Source organism: Osmerus eperlanus, chromosome 7 (assembly GCF_963692335.1).
Source record: "Osmerus eperlanus chromosome 7, fOsmEpe2.1, whole genome shotgun sequence".
In the NCBI taxonomy this organism is placed as follows: domain Eukaryota; kingdom Metazoa; phylum Chordata; class Actinopteri; order Osmeriformes; family Osmeridae; genus Osmerus; species Osmerus eperlanus.
This window is the reverse complement of record NC_085024.1, coordinates 14360988-14381334: the sequence shown is the minus strand read 5'-3', so window position 1 is coordinate 14381334 and position 20347 is coordinate 14360988. Positions and strand designations below refer to the sequence as shown.

The window sequence follows — 20347 nt, the reverse complement described above, 5'->3', positions numbered from 1 at the left end:
CTTCTTTTGATGGAGCGTGTAATTATGTGGTAGATATCTTGTGCAGTGAATGGAACCATCGATTATACTATGGGCAAACCAGAGAGACAGTTGATGTGTACGAAGACCTAGACCAGTGTGGACCAGCCAGCCAGCCTGGAGGGCTTTAGATAAGAACTGGATGGAGAGGTAAATGATGAAATCCATACATGTTTCATCTGTTTATTAGGCATGATTCTGTCTTTTTCCTTTTGAACAGTATACATCTAACCTCTCGCCCAGAGATAAAACGTGGCCACCATGGCCGTGAACACTCGGACTTCAGCTCATCTCATGGTGATTCTTCGAGACAGCGGGCAGCAGTGTGCGCTTCAAACAAGGTCACACCAGCTCAGCACTGCTGTCTGGAGTCTGCTGGCTCAAAAAATCACCAACCTGCCAACAAGACACACAGGGACTGTCCAGACGAGCTCTGTTCCATCCCCCGCCCCGTCTTTCCATCCTCTCATCCTCCAGGTCTGCTCCGGAACATCTCCTACAGTCGACCTCCGGGGAAGAACCTTCCAGATGCTCCAGTCCTCCCTCCTCCATCCCAGTCTTCCCCCTCCTATGCCCCCTCACCCTCCCTCGCCCTCAGTTGTGTCCAGAAGGGGGTGCGTCTCTGCCTCCAGTGTGGGCGGGGCCTGTTTGGGTGTGGCCGGGAGGGGGCTCCTCCTTCCTCTTGACGGCGTGCAGGGCGTAGTTGACGCTGGTGCTCTGCGTCCAGCTCCACCCCGCAGACACAGGGTTGTACTGCATTCCCTGGATACTCTCCACACTAAAACCATCTGAGGGAGGAAGAGAGACATCCGGAAGAATGCATCAATAACAAAAGGGAGACCTAGAGGGGTCGGAGAAGGAAGACGAACAGGAAGAAACAGGAGGGAAACAGGAAGTGGATGACGAAGATGCGGGAGACCTACTGGACTCCAGGAGGCGCTCCAGGTCCACAGGGGTGATGAACTTGTCCCAGTCGTGGGTACCGCTGGGCACGATGCCCAGCACCCGCTCTGCCGCCACTATGGCCAGGGCGTAGGACAGGTTGGTCTTGGAGATGGTGGTGATGAAGAGAGAGCCTCCGGGCTGGCAGGAGGGGAGCAGAGGGAGGTGTTGGTGTAACAGCCACGGGGGGCGAGCAGAGGGAGGTGTTAGTGGAACAGCCACAGGGGGCGAGCAGAGGGAGGTGTTAGTGGAACAGCCACAGGGGGCGAGCAGAGGGAGGTGTTAGTGGAACAACCACAGGGGGCGAGCAGAGGGAGGTGTTAGTGGACAGCCACAGGAGGGGAGCAGAGGGAGGTGTTAGTGGAACAGCCACAGGAGGGGAGCAGAGGGAGGTGTTAGTGGAACAGCCACAGGAGGCGAGCAGAGGGAGGTGTTAGTGGAACAGCCACAGGAGGGGAGCAGAGGGAGGTGTTAATGGAACAGCCACAAGACAGGGGAAAGTCTATCCAAACCGTAGTTCACCGATTCACTGTGTTCTCTACTGTGCTATTGTGCTCTCTACAGGTCTACATTGTTCTCTCAAGATATCTACTGATCCTCCTGACCTCTACTGTTTACTAATAAACAATGCAACATAGCGTAATCGCGTGGTTCAGCTCAGCTTAACAGGGTCTGCTCCAGTCAGATAGAATAGACTGCAACCTGAGTAACAGTGCGTTCACACTGCAGCGTTTTTTAACGCTCTGCATCGCTTGCCTTCCCACAGTACACCACGCTCGGGGGCGTGTTAGACAAGTTAATACAGAGTTGTAGTTCTCTAAGGTCACTGTTGTAGTCATGGCCAAGCGTGCAGATTTGGGTTCATGTACTCACAATATCGATCAAAATACCACTTTTACACAACATTTATGTAAGTGCAAGATTTTACTAGTGCAAGATTACAGTAGAATACATGTTACGCCACCGGTCACTCAACCAGTCGTTTGTAGGCTGGGCTAGCAGTGGCACAGAACAGTCACGTAATGTGACGAGACTGAATTTAAAAGTAGGCTATAAAAACACACTAGGAACAATGACGACATCGGCAACCATGCACCATGCATTATTAGTTTAATGTAATCTTTAAATTCAGGCTCGTCACATTAGTAACTTTGTTCTGAACAGAACTGGGTGTGCAGACACATACGAAAAGTTTCTCCTCCATCTTGAAATTGTGAAACCTAGAAATGTTTATCATGACCAAAGGTTGCTACGTTACAAGAAACAAGAAAACAATCCGATTGGCCAACGCTAGCGTTTTCACGCTCCTCATTTACATAAAGTTGAGAAAATCCAACTCGCCTTCCCACAATGCCCTACGCGAGCGTCAACGCCTGGTTTCATTGAAAATGAATTGGAAGCCGACGCCACGCGCCGCCCGCTCCGCTGCAGTGTGAACGCACTGTAAGGCTGCGGCTCTAACAAGATGAGGCATTAGAGGAGATTAAGAGGTGCTGGCCTCCCAACACACTGACCCACACATCTGGTGAACACACACACAGTACTAACAGCAAAGACACAAATATAGGGCTAATAGAGCGTGTGCAGGAGCTGGTGGGCACACGCACACACTCACGCACGCACGCACACACACACACACACACACACACACATTCACACACTCCTCCTCATATGACAATAAGACAGAGCATCACATGATGACTTTGCGGCAGGCAGCAGGTCACGTGAGCTACCTTCAGGACGTGGCCGCAGCAGAGGGCGAAGGTGTCCAGGTCAGCCAGGTGTTCCACCACCTCAGACGCCACCACTGCGTCGAACGACTCCTCTTCCCCCTCCCCCACCTCCCCCCCCTCCCCCTCCAGGCCCTGCGACAGCTCCTCCAGGGTGCAGGCCCGGTAGGTGACACGCCCCTGCAGCTCCGGGTCTCGGAAGGTATGGAGCTCTGCTGTGCCGATGCTGTTGGCTGCCGGGTCAATACCCAACACGTCTGCCCCCAGTCTGCCTAGGGGCTGGGGGTGGAGAGAGAGGGAGGGAGGGAGGGTGATGAGTACAGTGTTAGTCCAGATGGACCACAGCAACTCACCAGATTACATAATGCCAAAGTGGTAAAGAGAACTAGACATTTAGTTCACTTTCTCTCTCTCCCTAGGAAACATAGCTCAGGAACTGGATGTAAGCAAATGCTTATCGAAAATGATCATAGTAGCAAGCAAGAAGGCAAGACACTGCTTTTTGTCTCCAACCCTGAACCAATGGATAGATATTATAAACAGCCTACAGTACAGAAAATATGACATTCTGTTGCTGATTAAAGAAAGAAAAGGGAGAAGAGTGCTCGTCTAAACAGGATACACATCCGACTAACAGAGTCTGACAACTGAAAATATAGTCAATTTAACATGGGAGTTGTTCATCACAGAATGGTAGACTTTCACATCACCTGATGCAACTGATCGACCTCATGTCTTTTGTTCATTGTATGAAAATAAAAACAATGTTTTGATATAAAAAGGATAAACTAATTGCCAGCAGATGGCGCTAAAGAGCTGTCTGGTTGGCGCTGCAGATGAAGGACTCTACATCGCAATATAAGACGACACTGTCAGAGCCCACTCTGACACTGCATACTATTTCACTGCATTGTTAACGGAAGCTGGGGATCTGTCGCCCCCTTATGGGTGGAAGACAAAACAGACCAAATGTCACGTGTCGGAGAGAGAAATCCACACTGTCCTCCCCCAGTCTCGTCAGCCCTCCACAGCTGATCTCCTGTGAAGGGAACGTCCCTCGCCACAGGATTGTGACACACACACACACACGCAGTGTGTACAGTACATTGTGTGTGTGGGTGACAGACAGCGATAATGGGACCTGATGCTGTCTGCTCGCATCAGCCCTAACAGCTGGTCCGTCCACAGCAGAAAGCAACGTCTGATAGATAGATATCCAAACTAACCAACACGTAAACAACAGTAAAGTACCGACTGTCCCTTCCACCAAACCGCGACCGGTCACGTCAGCAGAGCACAGCGCTGAGGCCGACGCCTGGGTGTATTTCTGGACGCTGGTACACGCAGGGCCGCGTCTAACAGCCGACAACTGAGGAGGAACCTCCCAGGAGAGCTGGATGTGATCTGAATGCTGGTGATTCGAACGATTGGAACACCGAAACAGCTACGCATGGGATGGTGGGAAGACGGCAGCCTATCTCCTTGTTGAACACTCCCTTCCCACTTGTCCTGCTTTCTGAGAAACACACACGCGCGCGCACACACACACACACGCGCGCACACGCGGCGGTGCTACCTCTGTGAGGAGGCCTCCTCCACAGCCCATGTCCAGGATGCGTAGGCCGGCGAGGGGTTTCCCGGGGTGGCGCACCCCGTGGACACTCATCAGGTTGTCCCTGTGGACAGAGGTCAGAGGTCAATAGGAAGTCCCCGAGGTCCGAGATCACTACCTGAACTAGTCTGCGAGTCTGTGCTCCCTGTCGCTGCGACAGTCTGACAGCGCTGGAGGTGGAATGCACTGAAGTCAATGGGCTTCTTCCACACTGGGGTGAGGGGGGGGGGGCAGGGTTGAGGTGGAGCCAGAAAAGAGGTAGGATAGGGAGGGTAGAAGAGGTGGGGTGGGTGGGTGAAGGCCTGTTTGGGGTGGGTGAAGGCCTGTTGTGCTCCATGTTTCTGACACCTCCCTCTGTCCCAGTACCCCCCGGCCACTGTTGCGATGACAAATAGGCTTGAATATCATCCCCTAGGTACATTACAGAGCAAAAACAATTGGCCCCAACCCCAGCCTGTCAGTCCATCTCCACACAGATCCGGTGCTGGGATGACACACCTATCAGTGTAACAACAGCTTGATGTTCTTTATCTGACAGCCCAGCAACAGCAGGGTCTTGCCTGGAGGGTGTGGCCACATCAGCTGTCACTAAGGCAACCCATCAACAGGACATGGGGTGTTGGGGTATTATAGGCTGGATGGCCAGCGCAGAGTTGATGGGGTCAGGGCAGCAGATCAAATCGGTTAAAATAGCCCCATCTCCTCTCTCCTTAATACTGCACCCCCTCCACTTTTCTAGCACAGTGCTGATGTGGAGGCTCTCTGTCGCTTTGATTTGATATCTGTCGTAACAATCCACCCTGTGGCCATCCCCTCAACAGACCCTGAATGGTCTCTGTAAAATTGTCAAAAGCTGAAGTGACCAATTGTTAGTCATTGGCTTCAGACAAACGCACAGACCGTATGAAAGGCACCCGTAAGTCGTTCATGGAGTGGAGGGCTGCAAATTCCCCTTGTTCATCCCACCACTTGCTGGCCAGCGCCTGGAACTTCTTCACCTCGTCTGGGTCCACGGTGGACTGCGAGGCGTAGCAGGCCCTGCAGGTATACGACAGGCTGTTCACGTTAACCGGACTGATGATAATGTGCACCACTTTTGGTAATAGGCTAGTGAGTGAAAAGTAGTCAACTCACACTTGATTAAAGTAATCCTACAGTGTATTCTATAGTTTTTGACCTGGCTTGGATAAAAGCATACGAGTCATTAACAGTTGATGGTTCATGCTGTAGATGTTTTACCTGACATGGTTTGGTACCGGGCGTAGTTGGACAGCTGGATATGCGCGACGGTTGAGAAGCAGAGTGCGCCGTTGACATACTGAGGTCCAGCTGAACACTCTCCTTCTCGACGCAGCCCCGTCTCTCTTCAAACTTGTGGTACATATCCCTTGCACGAGCTCCCCAAACTTCTTACAATACATATTGCTTAAATATATACTTATTATTTAGCGTTGTATGTATCGGACAGACCAGTCAATGTGACCGTGTCCCCATTATGCTTTCTTCCGACTGGAAACACGGATCATTACAAAAATAGTTCCTAGTCTTAGCAGCAACGGCCAACCACGTGTCTGTTTACAAACTGGAGGAGCACGCGTTTCATTCATCAGTGGAGATATAATGTAATGAAAAGTGATACAATGTTTATAATTTACAATTTCAGACAATACTTTTAATAACTTGATTAAAACAAACATTTTCAGGGAGTTATTTGGGTCAAAGTTGGTTCAAACAGACCAGTGCAGACAGGGAAAGGGACCATTTCACTTTTATTGGATTACATCAACATTGTGATTTCTGTTAATTCTGTTATGGTTTAAAATAATACACCTTTAGAGATTCTACACACTTACAAAGCACTTCGCTTTGCATGATACAAGGCAAAACCCTAGCATTCAAAATGTCCTGTTTTCAGGCTTCACTTAAAAAGAACACATATTTACAAAGTAGAAGGGGGAGAAATGGAGAGGAAGATGGGTAGAGAGAAAGAAAGAGAGCAGGAGGGTAGGGGGAGGGGTCTGGAGAGTCCACCTACACTGTTGCCTCGACAATGAGACAAGCCTGTTAAACTCATGGAATTTAAGAGGGGCACAGACATGATCTCCTCAGCGTCGGCGACGAGACGGAGACCTGGACCTGGAGGAGAGACGCAGGAGGGGGGGAGGGGGCCTTAGTGCTGCTCCTCTCTCTCTCTCACACACACACACACACACACACACACACACACACTCTCTCTCTCTCACAGAGTAAAAGACACACGCTTAAAACTCTACAAATACGCACACACAGAACAAGGACAAGCATATAGCACACCCCAGACAGGCCTCGCTGCTCTCTAGGGCTCTGCATGAGGCAGGCTGGGCAGCTGAACAGCACAGCACACCCCAGACAGGCCTCGCTGCTCTCTAGGGCTCTGCATGAGGCAGGCTGGGCAGCTGAACAGCACTGAGCTCGTCATATTAAACACATAACACATGGGGCCTAGCGCCCCCCTATGAACGGGAGGTTAACTATGCTGGTGCAGAATTGTACAAAAATGGCCATGATTATCTGAAAAGCGAACGGTTTCTAGGAGGTAGTTTCTTCAGAAAAAGTTTTTCAAAAAATAGCCCTTGAGCGAGAGCCCTTGGCAATAGTTCTTACAAATACCACTGGCTAAAAGGCCTTGACGCATACATCCAGACACACAATAGACATAGATTATTAGAAAAAGAGGGATGGAGAAAAATGAATACTACCTTGATCGTGACTTAGACTTGTGTTTGCGGCTTGCCTTCTTACCAGACCTGTGAGAACGTTCCGTCGACCTGGAGCGACTACGTTTGGATTTTCTAGACTTCTTCTCTTTGCTAAGCTCAGGGCTAGACCTGCTGGCCTCGGAGTCCGAGTGTCTCTTGCTAGGCTTGGCGGAGCCCTTCTTACTGGCCCTGCTCTCCTGCCGGGGCGCCCTGTCGCTCGGGGCTTCTGCCTGCTCGCTCTCCCTCCGCCTCCTGGACTTCCCGTTGCTCTCCTCCACCACTACGTCCCTCTCTTTCTCCCTGGCCTTCTGCTTGTCTTTCTTCCTGTCAGACTCCTTCTCCTTCTCTTTCTTCTTCTTGTCCTTGTCCTGGCTGCGGCTCCTGTCTTTCCTCCTCTCCCTGTCTTTGCTGGAGGCCTTCTGCTTGTGCTTGCTGCTGTAGCTGTCCCTGCGCTCTCTGCTTCGCTTCCTCTCCTTCTCCCTCTCCCGCTCCTTTTCCCTCTCTCTCTCCTTCTCTCTCTCCTTCTCCCGCTCCCTCTCCTTCTCCCTCTCCTTCCCCCTGTCTCTCTCCCTGCTGCGGCTGGCCCGGTCCTCAGACCTGCTCTTGCGCCCCCTGCTGGCCCGGCGCTCCCTTGAGGAGCTGCGTTCGCTCCGGTCCCGCCTCCTCTCCTGGGCCTTGTCACCATGGCGATGGCGGCTGCCGCTGTGGCGGCTCCCTCGGTGGGAGGAGGAGCGGCTGCTGCGCCTCCTCTTCCTGCGCGGGGACGAGGAGCGCGAGGAGGAGCGTGAGGAGGCCGAGGAGGAGGAATGGGAGGAGGAACGGCTGCTGGAACGGCTGGAGCTGGAGTGGGAGGAGCTGCTGCGTCCGTTGCTAGGGGAGACTGTGCCGGCCCGCTTCCCTCCTCGCCCCGCCCCCCTAACCTCGCTGGCTTCCTGTTCGCTGCGTGACCTTCGCCTCTCTAGCGCGGGCTCCGCCTCCCTCTCCCTGACTTCCTGTTTTTGCAGACTGTCTAGCTGGCCCTCCACATACTCAGCCCTCTCTCTGCTCACTCTGTCCAAAGCCATTTCTGTACAGGAGGGAAGAAACACAGTCACCACGGTTACCTCAGATAACAGTACGTCATACCAAACTATTAATATTTAGTTTGTTTTCGTCATATTTTGGTTGCCTCACCCCGGGCTATGGCGGCCTCCTGCGCCTGCCTCTCCAGCTGGGCCTGCAGCTCCCTCTCCTTGCGGCGGAAGGCGTCCTGCTTCTCCTGGATGCGCAGGTGCAGCTCCTCCTCGTCCGTGTCCGACGACTCGGAGGCCCGGGCGCTGGGCGGCTCCTCGTCCTCGCTCTCCTCCGAGCCGTAGTCCCCCAGTCCGCCTGCCACAACAGAGCCCCCCGCCGCGTGAGCACAGAGGAGCCGCCAGGCACAAGACTCTCACACACCCCACCCCCCCCCCAGTCCCACCACCCCATAGACAACCCCCCCATGGCTTGTCTTCCTAGCTAAGCTTCACCTGAAACCCAGACACTTACTGTTAGCAGGCATGCATTCTGAGTACGACATCTGAGTACTACACACTGCAACAACACCCAAAACTCTTCAAGTCTAGGAGAGCCTGCATCGGCCTCGGAAATGACTAGAACGGATGCGACGAGACTAGGCTGGAGCTCTGAGACACCTTCCCCCACATACAACACTCCGCCCTCCCACCCCTCCCCTCCCATCCTCCCCTCCCGCATCCCCCCCCAGGAAAGAAAGGAGGGGGGTACTCACTCAGGCCAGTCAGAGAAGCCAGTGCGCTTGACTGTGCCAGCTGTTTGGCAGGAGCTTTTGATTCACATCAACAACAGGAGCAACATGTTAACACACACACAGCCACCATAGTCTGATCATCAGAGCCAAGAGACAACGCACGGTCCGCACGGCAGCCCGGGGCGTGCGTGAAGAGACACAAGGAGAACACAGTGGAGAGAAGAGAAGGGTTAACGGGCAAAAAAAAAAAAAAAAAAACACACCAAAGAAAACAAAACAACGACGACAACCAAAGTTGCGTCACACATTCAAACTTGTCAAAACATGGCGGGACGGGAGAGTCAGTGCAGCACTGGCCACTTCGGTTGTCTGTGTTGAGGGAGGGGTGCGGCGGAGGGGGGGCAGGGGAGAGCTGCTCGGAGCCGGCCTGCAGTCAGAGGCTCCGACTCAGGGTGCTGAGGAGAGTCTTAGCTGGCACGAGGACTCATGTGACATCCCGGGCTCTCCTCCGCTCCCCCTCCTCCCTCACTCCCTCATCCACCCATCATCCACTGCTGCCACAGAGGCTGGCTGAGGCTGTAAGATGGCGCCACACGACTCAGCCAACCTCGTACACACAGAAGGCTGCACTGGGACACTTCAAAAGAGACTGTGAACACAACACACGGAATGTACACGCTCTGCAGACTGAGAGACTGGTGTCTGGGAGTCAGGCCCGGAGGGCTGTGTGGGACAAGGGGGGAGAGAAGGGCCGAGGCAGATTGGAAAAGAGGCTGGAGGGGGGAGCGGGGGGCAGGGGAGGGGGTGGTGACGAGGCTGGGGAAGGGGGTGGAGCAGGGGGGGGGGGCGGGGCAGGGGAGGGGGTGGTGACGAGGCTGGGGAAGGGGGTGGAGCAGGGGGGGGGGGGCAGGGGAGGGGGTGGTGACGAGGCTGGGGAAGGGGGTGGAGCAGGGAGGAACACAGAGAGGAGGGGACGGAGCGGACCTTTGGTGGCTTTGCGGTGCGTGTCTCTGGCCACGTGCTGGATCTCCTCGTTGGTGACCTCCAGCAGGATCTCCGTCAGCAGGGTCTTGGTCAGGACCATCTGAGGAGAGACACGGAGCGCTCCAGCACATTAGAGCACCTTCTATGGCAGGTGCCGGACACATGATCGGCTTGGCTCACGTGTTGTTAGTTAAATCTAAACACGGCTGGAGCCTAACCACCCGGGGAAACAAGCCTGACGCGCGGTGAAACGTACCAATTGGAAGTCTCGCTCTTCATCGGTCATCTCTGGTTCGCTGAGGCCTTCCTGGGCAGGGGAGGGGCTACGGCTCCTCGCATCGTTCTTTGCGGGGCCTCTCTCCTCGACCTCCCCGGCCTCTTCCTCGTCGCCCTCCTCATCGTCGCTGTCCTGAAGCAGGCAGAGGGGAGAGAAGATGGCCATCAACAACCACCACGGGGTACCACGGTCGCCATGGGGAACGCTATCTAGGGGCCGGGGTGGGGGTGAACATGAGAGAGGCTTGTGGGGGTGTGTAGCAGGAGAGGGGGCTCTCTTACGAATTTGCTCTTGCGGGGGATGCGGGGGTCTCCCTCCTCCTCCGGCGGCCCGCCTGTCTTCCCCTCCTCCTTGGCCATCTTGGCCCTCTCCTTCTCCATGCGATCCTTCTCCAGCTTCTTCTGCTTCTCCCGGTCCATCTTCTCCAGGCCCTCGCGGATCCACGCCGGCAACGTGCGCCTCTTCACCGCGTCTGGGGACGGAGACGGCCGTTTCCCAACGACACAGTCGGGTTAAGCGGGGGGGGGGGCGTGGCGTGTCATTTTTAAGGCAGTGACGGTGTTTTGTGTGTGTGTGCAATATGTAAGCTTGTCTGTGTGTTTGTGGTAGAGGTCTCTCACCCAGAGCAGCAGCATTGTCCTGCTTAACAGGCAGCTGGATGGGGGACCTCTGGCGGTCCCTGAAGCCCGGGGGTCTGTCTCGCCTGCCCTGGGGGGGGCCCTGCCAGTAGGGGGGGTGGAAGCCTGGCGGGGTGGGGCCATAGTTGCCCGCTGCTCCATGCTGCAGAGAGAGAGAGAGCGAGCGAGGAAGTTATCACGGGAGCTGGTCCAGCGAGACTGGCTAGAGCAGTCTGGAGCCCTGGGAGGGCAGGGGGGGTTCATTATATTACTTTCAGCTGCCCCCCCGCTTAGCTACATATCGTTTAACTGCCGGTTCTGTGGCTAGCTGGACATTTACACTCCTCCTCCTCATCATCATCATCATAATCATCATCACTGCGAAGAGAGCGGATGTTGGGACGACAAACAAGAGACTCCGGCTACGCCTCTCCGCCTACAGAACCCACTCTTCTGAGAAAAAAACCCCCAAAAACCAAAACTCAAGGTTCCTCCTGTGCATGTCTGCATACCTGATAATCAAACTGGTTCATGGCCATGGGGGCCGTGGCGTAGCAGTCGGGCTGAGCCCCATACCCATGGCTGTTCGGGGGGTAGGCCCCGTGGGGACCGTCGGAGCTGAATTCCAGGCTGTCCTGGCTGTTGCTGTCCTCCGAGGGCGCCACCACATCCATAGGTCCCGTCCCTGGGGGCATCCAGGCCTGCTCTGGGGGTGGAGGGGGGGGCTGGCTATGCATGCTCCATTCTGGGGGAGGAGGGAGACACACGTACAATTTACAGACATGTCATATACCAACAAAATAGAAATTGCTAACTGTGTGTTTTTGGTTAGCTGCATGCAAATCTGGACCCGCTCTTCAGTTTGAAGCTAACGTTGTACTAATTGCTAATTATTATTAATTAGCATTGCTAATGCTATACTCTGAAGATTTAGGCAGGGTCTCTACCAGGCTGCCACATCCGGCCGAAGGTAGGGTCGGCCTGGAAGGGCCCATGGTTGCTGGGGGGTGTTGGGTCCAATCCAGGAGGCTCCTGGCCATTGGGCTGGAGGTTTGCCGGGTCCACGGCCGGGCCTGTAGAGTCCTTCTGGGCGATCCAGGCTTGGGCTAGCGCGGCCCAGTCTACCTGGCCTACAAATGACAACCACAGGAACAACGGTGAGTTTGTTCACTTGAGAGGAGTGTGTTTATCACAAGACTTGACTTCAAACATCAGCAGGTGGTTCGAGGTGGTTTATGAACATGTTACTAGCTACATGTCTAATTAATTTCCTGCAATGAGAAAGTATAGGAGGCCAAAGGTCTTGTCATTTCTACATGCAACTGTGTGACATAGCTAGCCACAGTAGCTAGCTCAGCTTGGTGATGAGTATCTCTATCCATCTCTGGGCTTCGTGTAGGGTTCTGAGTAGGTGACATCACCCACCTGGGTCCTGCTGGTGCTGGAAAGTCTGCATCCACTGCTGCTGGCTCAGCGGCCATTGCGGCCAGGGCTGACCACCCTGGTCCCACATCTTGCTGTGCTCACTGTGGTTCCTATCTAACAACCTGGGTAGAGATATCATGTGATCTGTGTAAGGACGGACAGGGATCCGTGTAGGTTATTAGGTTTCAAAGCTGGTTTCAAATACAGTAAACAACATACGCAGACGTTTCTGATACCTACAATGATATAGCTATATAGCTAGCCAGCGAGAGCTAACTTGCTACGTCAACTGTTTACAGGTCGGACCGAGGGGCCAAAATGAACTAAATTGCGTTGTTTGTTTCGCGATGATTTGTTATGCATGCATGTAAAATATGCCAAGATACACTTCACAACTATCCATATGGCTTACAGTGAATTGTGCATTAGCTATCCTGCAGTGAGACACATTTCTGGGCCTTATTGAAAAAGGCTTTCAGCGCATTAAATTGTAGCTACCTAGCTGGATAGATGAACGGCCCATGGAAGCTACGCTAGCAAGTAGCATGGCTAACGTTGGCCAATGATTTGAAATCAGTAACGTGGGCTAACAAATGTTTTAGAATTGTATTATCCAACCATAAAAGCAACTGAAATCCTACACCACAAAGTAGGCTCGTCTCAACAACAATAATGTTTTCCCACCTCTTCCAAGTTAGCTCTTCCGCACCGTTTAGCTCTCAAAATGGCTACAACCTGGAAATAGAAATGTGAAGGAGGAGCTTCAAATCGCGACTAGCACGAGCAACGGAGATTACGCGTGTCCGCGAGAGCATGCTGCAAACGCGCAGTACATTAACACCCTCGCATCCGTAGCCTCCACAAAAATGTACAAATTACAATTACAACAGTTATTTTAAAAACAAATCTGAAGCGCATACTATTACACTCTAGTATGATGAACATAATGTTCTGATAAGAAATTTGAACATATGGTTAATAATAGGTTACAAATGTATTACCACTACATTAATTTGCCATCCGTATTGTTTTTATTAAGAACCTCCTTCTCTTCTTACAATGGATTCATTATAATGCAACTTCGAAAATCTATGCATTTTGGTTATTATTTAACACTCATTTGTACTCATCTGCAGCCAAGCCAGTCAGCCAGTCAAACAAAAAGTCACACCAAACCTGGTTTGGGTTAAACAGGTAGTGCAGTATTCCAAGCACTCCATCTTACTGGTTGTTTAAAGACATGAGCTTTACAGTTGTTGCTCATCTATTTTCCACGGGTAGCCTGACAGCCTTTCATTAAGACAGATTTAATCACACGTGACCCCTCCTCAGCAGTGGCCCTGCTCTTCAAAACAGACACATTTCAGGAGAGATTTGCAGAGTCCGTGGCGGTAGGTTTGACACCATGCTGTACGCTCTTAGCAGCTTGGCGGAGGGTGTCACGTCGCGAGCTGCCTTGACAGAATCCCATTCGACGTTGCCCTTTTCCAGCTCCCACACCCACCTCCTCCTCACCAGCTCACAACATGTCCCCGAAACAACGCGGCCTCGCACTCGTCGCCGCGACGACGCACTGAAGATGGCACCCTGGGATCCGCAGTGACAGCCAGCTCTAATAGCTGCCCCTGCTGTCTGCATAAAAGGGAAACATGATGACACACATTCCGGAAAAAAGAAAGAGTGGAAAAACAAGCCTCTTCCCTCTCTTTGTTTCTGTAGCCTCTAGATAGAGCTGAAGACAAGGGAGAGACCAGCACAAACACAGGCGGAGCCCAGCAGTCCCTTGTACACTTGTTCATAAGTTAGATTTATTCTAGCTTTGATATATTTGTGATTCATACATCCCCACTTTAGATTCATGATTGAAACCAAACCACACGGCCGTAGAGAGGAAGCCCAGGAGAGCAAGTGACAGCTGCTCCACACTCACACACACACTCACACACGCGCACACACACACACACACACACACACACACAGGCCCACTAACGAGCCCCGTATATAATACTCTGTTGTGCGTATCTTTGCATATGTATAGCGTAAATATATACATCTCTGACACCCGCACACGCCGCCTGTAGACTCTGTACTGTATGCTAACGTGTGTGTACCTTGACACATGTTCTTACCATGCAGATGCTCATTCACCTGAAGCGTAGGCACAAGAGAGGTCTGGGACATGCCCACCACACCCTGGACGCATCACTAACCTGTCAGCAAGGAGGAGGAGCCTCACCACCACAATCATTTGGCAATTTTTCAAAACAAACCAACAGAAAATAAAACAAACAGCAGGTGCACCATTTCAGTAAAAACAATGAACAATGTAAAAAAAAAAAAAAAAATGAACCTAAAGGATTCAGACGGGTTAGAATGTCAGATTGACCAATCATTTGCCTGCATTCGGCTCATCTGACAGTAAGACAGTGACTGTAGTTTTCAGCTCTTTAACCAAAGGTTTGTTTCACAGTCTCAACCGTGTTATGATGGATAGACGAATAAACTCAATGAAATAAAGTGTCCAGTCAGGTGACCACAGAGGATCTAGGCAGGAGTCTGGCCTTGTCTCTGTGTGTTGGTTTGTGGGGCCATAGTTTGCCAAGAACACACTCTGGTTTGAAACGCACTCCAGCACACTGCAGTCCACCCTAGGCAGGAAAATACTCTTCTGCCTGTACCTTTGGCAATCTTAACAAAAGTCTTCATGATAATCCTAATGGTAGTCACATAGTCATTTGCACATTCTCTACAATACAATCCAGATCACAGCAACAGGCTGTAGTATAAATACTGTTGCATTTTCGTCATTGGTGCTGATTGATAAACGCACTCCCTCCCCGTCTCCTTCTGGCACCCTGATGGACCTGGACATAAACAAACTCTCTGGCCCAGATGATGCAAGATGAGGAGGCCCATTCTGAGGTCGGGGAATCCGAGGCCCAGGACCAGGCCCAGGACCTTGCAAATCCACCCAGCCTGTGAAGCTGCTCAGTCCAGCCATGCATGCAGCGAGCCTGGGTCCTCCGGCCCTAGCCAGTCCCATCATGCAGAGCGAGTCCTGACTCCAGACCTAGGCCGGGTTCCTACGGGGGCTGGGGGGTCCTTTGTGTGGGGGAGGAGGAGGGGGGGAGGGAGAGGGGTCGTAGGAAAGTGGGGGGGTCTTACAGCAGCTCCTCGTAGAAGAGCAGATAAGCCTGGGAGCTCAGCACCCTGGACTCTGGGACAGTCTGAACTGTGGTGTCACTGACGTACACCCACTGACCCTGGCTGGACCCACTGGCCTCTCTGGGACCTGGAAAACACACACACACATTATATGGTATTCATGTCTTTCTCTCAAGCACACTTGGTACAGAGAAGATAGGACACCCGATGGAGAGAGCCAAGTCACTTGACCTTGGCCTGTCCAGACCTGCCTGCATGCTAAGATGGTCAAGAGGGGAAATACACCGAACAGATGGTAGAGTGGAGCGAGAAGTGGAACGTCGGAATGAGTTTTTTTGACTCTTGGATTTGAGCTGTTGGTTTCTGCGTTGCCGCACTGTGCCCCTCGTCTTAGAAGCATCCGGAACAATGCGTGCCGAGCTCTATGCTATCTAATTAACCAGCAAGGACGGCGGCTCACAGTGCACCCGGGAGACATCCTAGAGCATTTCAGCTCCCCGCTCTCCTTGAGAGCCGAACGAGAAAATGACATCTCTGCATCTCCCCGCCGGACAAAACCCCCCCGTGCGCCTCGCCTCACAAGCGCTTCCTTCAAGGTTAGCGTGGAGGAAGGCGGTAGCGGCTTACGACGACGTAAACAAATAGAAAGAAAAAGGAGGCATTGTGTGGAGAGGGGGCAACCCTCACCTGGCTGGTTCCGACGCGGCTGCTCCGAGAGTCTCTGGGGGGGGCGCACCTTCACGTAGGCCGTGTAGTGGCCCCCCCGCATCGAGCCGCTGTGCTCCACGATGCCATACAGGCTGTAGAGAACACGCTCCCCCGACACCAGGTTCTGCTCCGGTATAAGACAAACACAAATCCGCACACACACACACACACACACGCACGCACACACACGTGTCAGAGGTGTTATCGCAGGTGTCCGAGTTCACACTGAGACGTAGCCAGAAGAACATGCTAGAAGCGAAGTCTCTTCGGCGTTCATCATCTGATCGATACACTCGAGTCTCTTATGGTGAATGCCAATAAAGCCTCGTTAATCCTGACAAAGACCATGTCTGTTTAGCTGGTCCTTACAGCGGTGTTCACTATGATGTTAACCTTGTCTATAGATCTCAAACGAGAAGCACAGTGAGAGAGAGAGAGAGTGGGTTCCTCTCGAGAGTAGACGTTTGAGTGTGGAAGAGAGAAGGTCCTTTTGTAAGAAGGTTGGGTGTGTGACAGGAAGTGGTGGGCGTTGCGGCGAGCACCTTGCAGGAGGCGGAGCAGAAGGGCGCCAGGTCCACGGTCAGGGGGAAGTCCACGTGGCGGTTCACTTTTCTCAGGTTCATCCCTGCCTGCACACAGGACCACAACCGCACGGTCACACAGCCCAGACACACAGCCCAGAACCACAGCCCAGGGCCACAGCCCAGAACCCAAGCCCACAAGCCCAGAACCACAGCCAAGGGCCAAAGACAAGCTGAGAGTTTGTGTGTGTGTGTGTGTGTGTCTATGAGTGTGTATAAGTGTGTATTTATGTATGTATGTAAGTAAGAGTTTGTGTGCGTGTATATAAGAGTGTGTGTGGCAGGGAGACAGACTAACCTGGTGAAAGCGCTTGAGGTGCAGCGTGACCACAGGGGGCAGTGCTGATATGAGGATCTGCTTGCGAGCGCTAGTGTACACCTTCTCAGCTTTCTTCTCTGAGGCCACGGAAAAGAGAACAATTTCAGGCTTTCAGTTAAGAGTGTGTGTGTGCATGTCTGTCCGACTCACGGTGTGTGTATGTGCCTGGTGTACTGTGTGAGTATAAGCGTGTGTGTGCTGACCTGCTATGTGAGTATAAGTGTGTGTCTGTGTGTGCGGACCTGCTACGTGAGTATAAGTGCGCGTGTCTGTCTGTGTCCGTGTGTGTGTCTGTGTGTGTGCGCGAGCTGACCTATGAGAGGCCGTATAGGCCTTAATTCATACTTGGTCTCACATACATGCCATGACCTCACATATATACCATTATACTCTCACATATATACCATTATACTCTCACGTATATACCATTATACTCTCACATATACACCATTATACTCTCACATACACGCCATGACCTCACATATATACCATTATACTTTCACATATATACCATTATTCTCTCACATATACACCATTATACTCTCACATATATACCATTATACTCTCACATATATACCATTATACTCTCACATACATACCATTATACTCTCACATATACACTATTATACACTCACATATACACCATTATACTCTCACATATACACCATTATACTCTCACATATACACCATTATACTCTCACATATACACCATTATACTCTTGCACATAAACTGGCATACTCTCTTACACACACAAAAATACCGTCTTATATGCACCATCATAATAAAGTATGACAATATATGTAAGAGACAAATAGTATGTGTGAAACAGAAAGTTATTATATGTAAGAGAATAACAGGATGTGTAAGAGAGAATACTTATCTATGTGAGAGAGAATACTTGTCTATGTGAGAGAGAATACTTGTGTATGTGAGAGAGAATACTTGTCTATGTGAGAGAGAATACTTGTCTATGTGAGAGAGAATACTTGTCTATGTCAGAGAGAATACTTGTCTATATGAGAGAGAATACTTGTCTATGTGAGAGAGAATACTTGTCTATATGAGAGAGAATACTTGTCTATGTGAGAGAGTTTGATTGAAACGGAAGGCAGTTTGATTGAAAAGGAAGTAGTACTGAATTCTCAGTTCCTGATTGGCTTACACATGAAGAAGGATTTGGGGTAGATGTAGCTAACGCCCACCTTCCCTATCAAGACGAGACTGAGTGACATGATAAGATGGCAGAGAGTGGGCGGCTTAATGAAGCCATTGGACTCATTAATAACATTTTATTAACATTTTATTAACATTTTATACTCCAAATGCTGCGGCGTTATTGTAGGGAGGACAGACCCGTTCCTGAATTACGTTTTTACAGTTATTCCTGGGGAAATTATGGAATTAAATTACATATTAACTATACTAAAATACTTGTGCACAATAATATTTGCTAAATGTAGACGTTTTTAAAGGTTTTTAATTTGACCTCGAAGCCTTTTGTGAAAATGAGGCTAGTTTCACGACAGCGACTTTGGATGTATACTAGGCTACTTTAACCCTTTGATACACAACATGGGTCTAAAGTGACCCGGGAGAGTTAACATTTTCTATATCTTCGCAAAAAAAATATTTAATCATTCAGTATTCCAGGTATTCCTCAATTAACTTGTTTTTGGTCATCACAAGTCCTTATTTTCATTTTTTCTTTCTTACTTTTGGAATAAAAATAATTTTTGTAACACTACCCCTCTAATGCACAACATGGGTCTAAAATGACCCGCATTCATTTCCTATGATATTTCATGTATGGCTGAGTGTGTCTTTGCCATATCTTTAGAAATCATCTAATTTCATAATTTAATATTCCAAGTATTCATTAAATATCTAGTTTTTTATTGCCACAAATACTTATTTTCCTTCTTTTTTTCTTAATTTATAAACAACCATTGTTTTTGTGTTACTACCTTCAGTTTACAGACATGGGTCAAAAATGACCCATATGTATTCCTATGGAGTTTTATAGGAATTTTTGATATTAGTTAATTTTTGCAACTTGGAACATATTTACTGTGGATAACTATTCACCTGTCACACATTTCACAACTCAACACAGATGCTTTTAGGCTGGGAGATGTTCACAAGTGACATTATTGATGAGGTCCTGAAATGCAACAACTTTGAGACGAAGAGCTGCAACAGCAAAAGGGAAAGAGTGGAGAAGTATCAAACAGGAATTCATGGCCTCTATCAGTTTGACCCTCCTTGCAGGGGAGGACAAGAGCCTAGATGTGGCTTTTTTGGATCCAATTGCAAAATCCAATGTATAGCCACCATGGGGCTAAAGAGATATGATATCACCAGCTTGACTTTTGATGACAAGAGGAACAGGGCTTTGTAACAAGAAAAACATCTCATAGCAGCATTCAGGTATGTGTGTGACTGTTTCCTGGCTAATTGCAGAAGACGGTTCATTCCCAGTAACTTTGTCACCAGAGATGAGCAGTGTGTGCCATACATGCCCAGCAAGCCAGCAAAATGTGGAATTAAAATATTCTGGATGTGCGATGTGAGGGTTCCATATGTGGTAGACTGAGTGTTCTACCCTTCCAGTGTCCCTCTGACTGGAAAGCTTATTGACAAAAACCTGAACATTGTGGGGACTCTTCAGAACAAGCCGAACATACGAGTCACAAAGACATCCAAATGAAGGGAGATGCCAAGTTCCACATTTTTTCATGGTCATGTTGCCATTTAATTTGGATTCAATGGCAACTTGACTGGTGAGCTATGTGCTGAAGAAGGGAAAGGCTGTTGTCCTTCTGAGCACCATGCATGATGGCAAAGCAGTGGATGACAACCATTTTGTGATCCAGTACTGTAACAAAATAAAATCAGGAGTGGACACAATGGATCAGATAGTTTGCACCTAATCATGCAAGTGGAGAACACAGAGTTGTCTGGCACAATGTGCTGGATGTTGCCACCCTCAATGCCTACACTAACTTTTACAACAACACCATGATTAAATGGGTGGTGTGACCAAGCAGCAGTTCATCAAGGAGCTAGACAAGGACCTTGTCAGGCGCATGAAGGCCAAGTCACAGCTCCAAAAGTATATTAAAGAGGTGATGGAAAGATGTGGAGTAAAAACTAAATGCAACTACCACCCAGCCACAAGAAGAGCTCTTATCATCAAACTTTATGAAGCTGAGGATATCCTCAAATCTCTTTAGCCCCATGGTGGCTTTATACATTGGATTTTGCAATTGGATCCAAAAACTCTCCCGCAAGGCCACATTTAGGCTCTTGTGCTCCCCTGCAAGGAGGATCAAACTGATAGAGGCCATGAATTCCTGTTTGATGCTTCTACACTCTTTCCCTTTTGCTGCTGCAGCTCTTCATCTCTAACTTGTTGCATTTCAGAACCTCCTCAATGATGCTGTCACTGATGAACATCTCCCAGCCTAAAAGCAGCAGGGTTGAGCT

The 20347-nt window shown here is 50.4% G+C and overlaps 3 protein-coding genes across 9 annotated transcripts in view; all 3 read right to left on the bottom strand.

The window, feature by feature from the left end:
* Positions 1 to 187: 187 nt before the first annotated feature.
* On the bottom strand, positions 188 to 5829 carry coq3 (coenzyme Q3 methyltransferase). Of its 2 annotated transcripts, none has more exons than XM_062465105.1 (6): positions 5542 to 5829; positions 5203 to 5358; positions 4267 to 4366; positions 2694 to 2969; positions 942 to 1101; positions 188 to 806 (listed from the first exon to the last, which is right to left on the bottom strand). In XM_062465105.1, exons 1-6 carry the CDS (start codon positions 5721 to 5723, stop codon positions 613 to 615), a joined length of 1068 nt encoding a protein of 355 aa, XP_062321089.1. In that variant the 5' UTR covers positions 5724 to 5829; the 3' UTR covers positions 188 to 612. The 2 variants fall into 2 exon arrangements, with proteins under 2 accessions (XP_062321089.1, XP_062321090.1); XM_062465106.1 differs by having other exon boundaries at positions 5203 to 5340.
* Positions 5830 to 6054: 225 nt separating this feature from the next.
* pnisr (PNN-interacting serine/arginine-rich protein) lies at positions 6055 to 12919 on the bottom strand. Of its 3 annotated transcripts, none has more exons than XM_062465083.1 (12): positions 12772 to 12919; positions 12088 to 12209; positions 11610 to 11792; positions 11175 to 11407; positions 10666 to 10825; positions 10327 to 10517; positions 10025 to 10177; positions 9769 to 9868; positions 8806 to 8859; positions 8214 to 8408; positions 7041 to 8106; positions 6055 to 6438 (listed from the first exon to the last, which is right to left on the bottom strand). In XM_062465083.1, exons 2-12 carry the CDS (start codon positions 12173 to 12175, stop codon positions 6408 to 6410), a joined length of 2454 nt encoding a protein of 817 aa, XP_062321067.1. In that variant the 5' UTR covers positions 12176 to 12209; positions 12772 to 12919; the 3' UTR covers positions 6055 to 6407. The 3 variants fall into 3 exon arrangements, with proteins under 3 accessions (XP_062321067.1, XP_062321064.1, XP_062321065.1); XM_062465080.1 differs by having other exon boundaries at positions 12088 to 12231; positions 12772 to 12915; XM_062465081.1 differs by lacking the exons at positions 8806 to 8859; positions 12772 to 12919 and having other exon boundaries at positions 12088 to 12231.
* Positions 12920 to 13866: 947 nt separating this feature from the next.
* usp45 (ubiquitin specific peptidase 45) overlaps positions 13867 to 20347 on the bottom strand; it is a 36605-nt gene continuing 30124 nt past the window's right edge. For all 4 annotated transcript variants that reach the window (XM_062465085.1, XM_062465084.1, XM_062465087.1 and 1 more), the window contains exons 15-18: positions 16840 to 16937; positions 16503 to 16589; positions 15940 to 16084; positions 13867 to 15379 (exon numbers count right to left, since the gene is read on the bottom strand). In XM_062465085.1, coding sequence (XP_062321069.1) covers positions 15249 to 15379; positions 15940 to 16084; positions 16503 to 16589; positions 16840 to 16937 — 461 coding nt within the window. In that variant the 3' untranslated portion in view covers positions 13867 to 15248. The remainder of the gene's footprint in view (positions 15380 to 15939; positions 16085 to 16502; positions 16590 to 16839; positions 16938 to 20347) is intronic.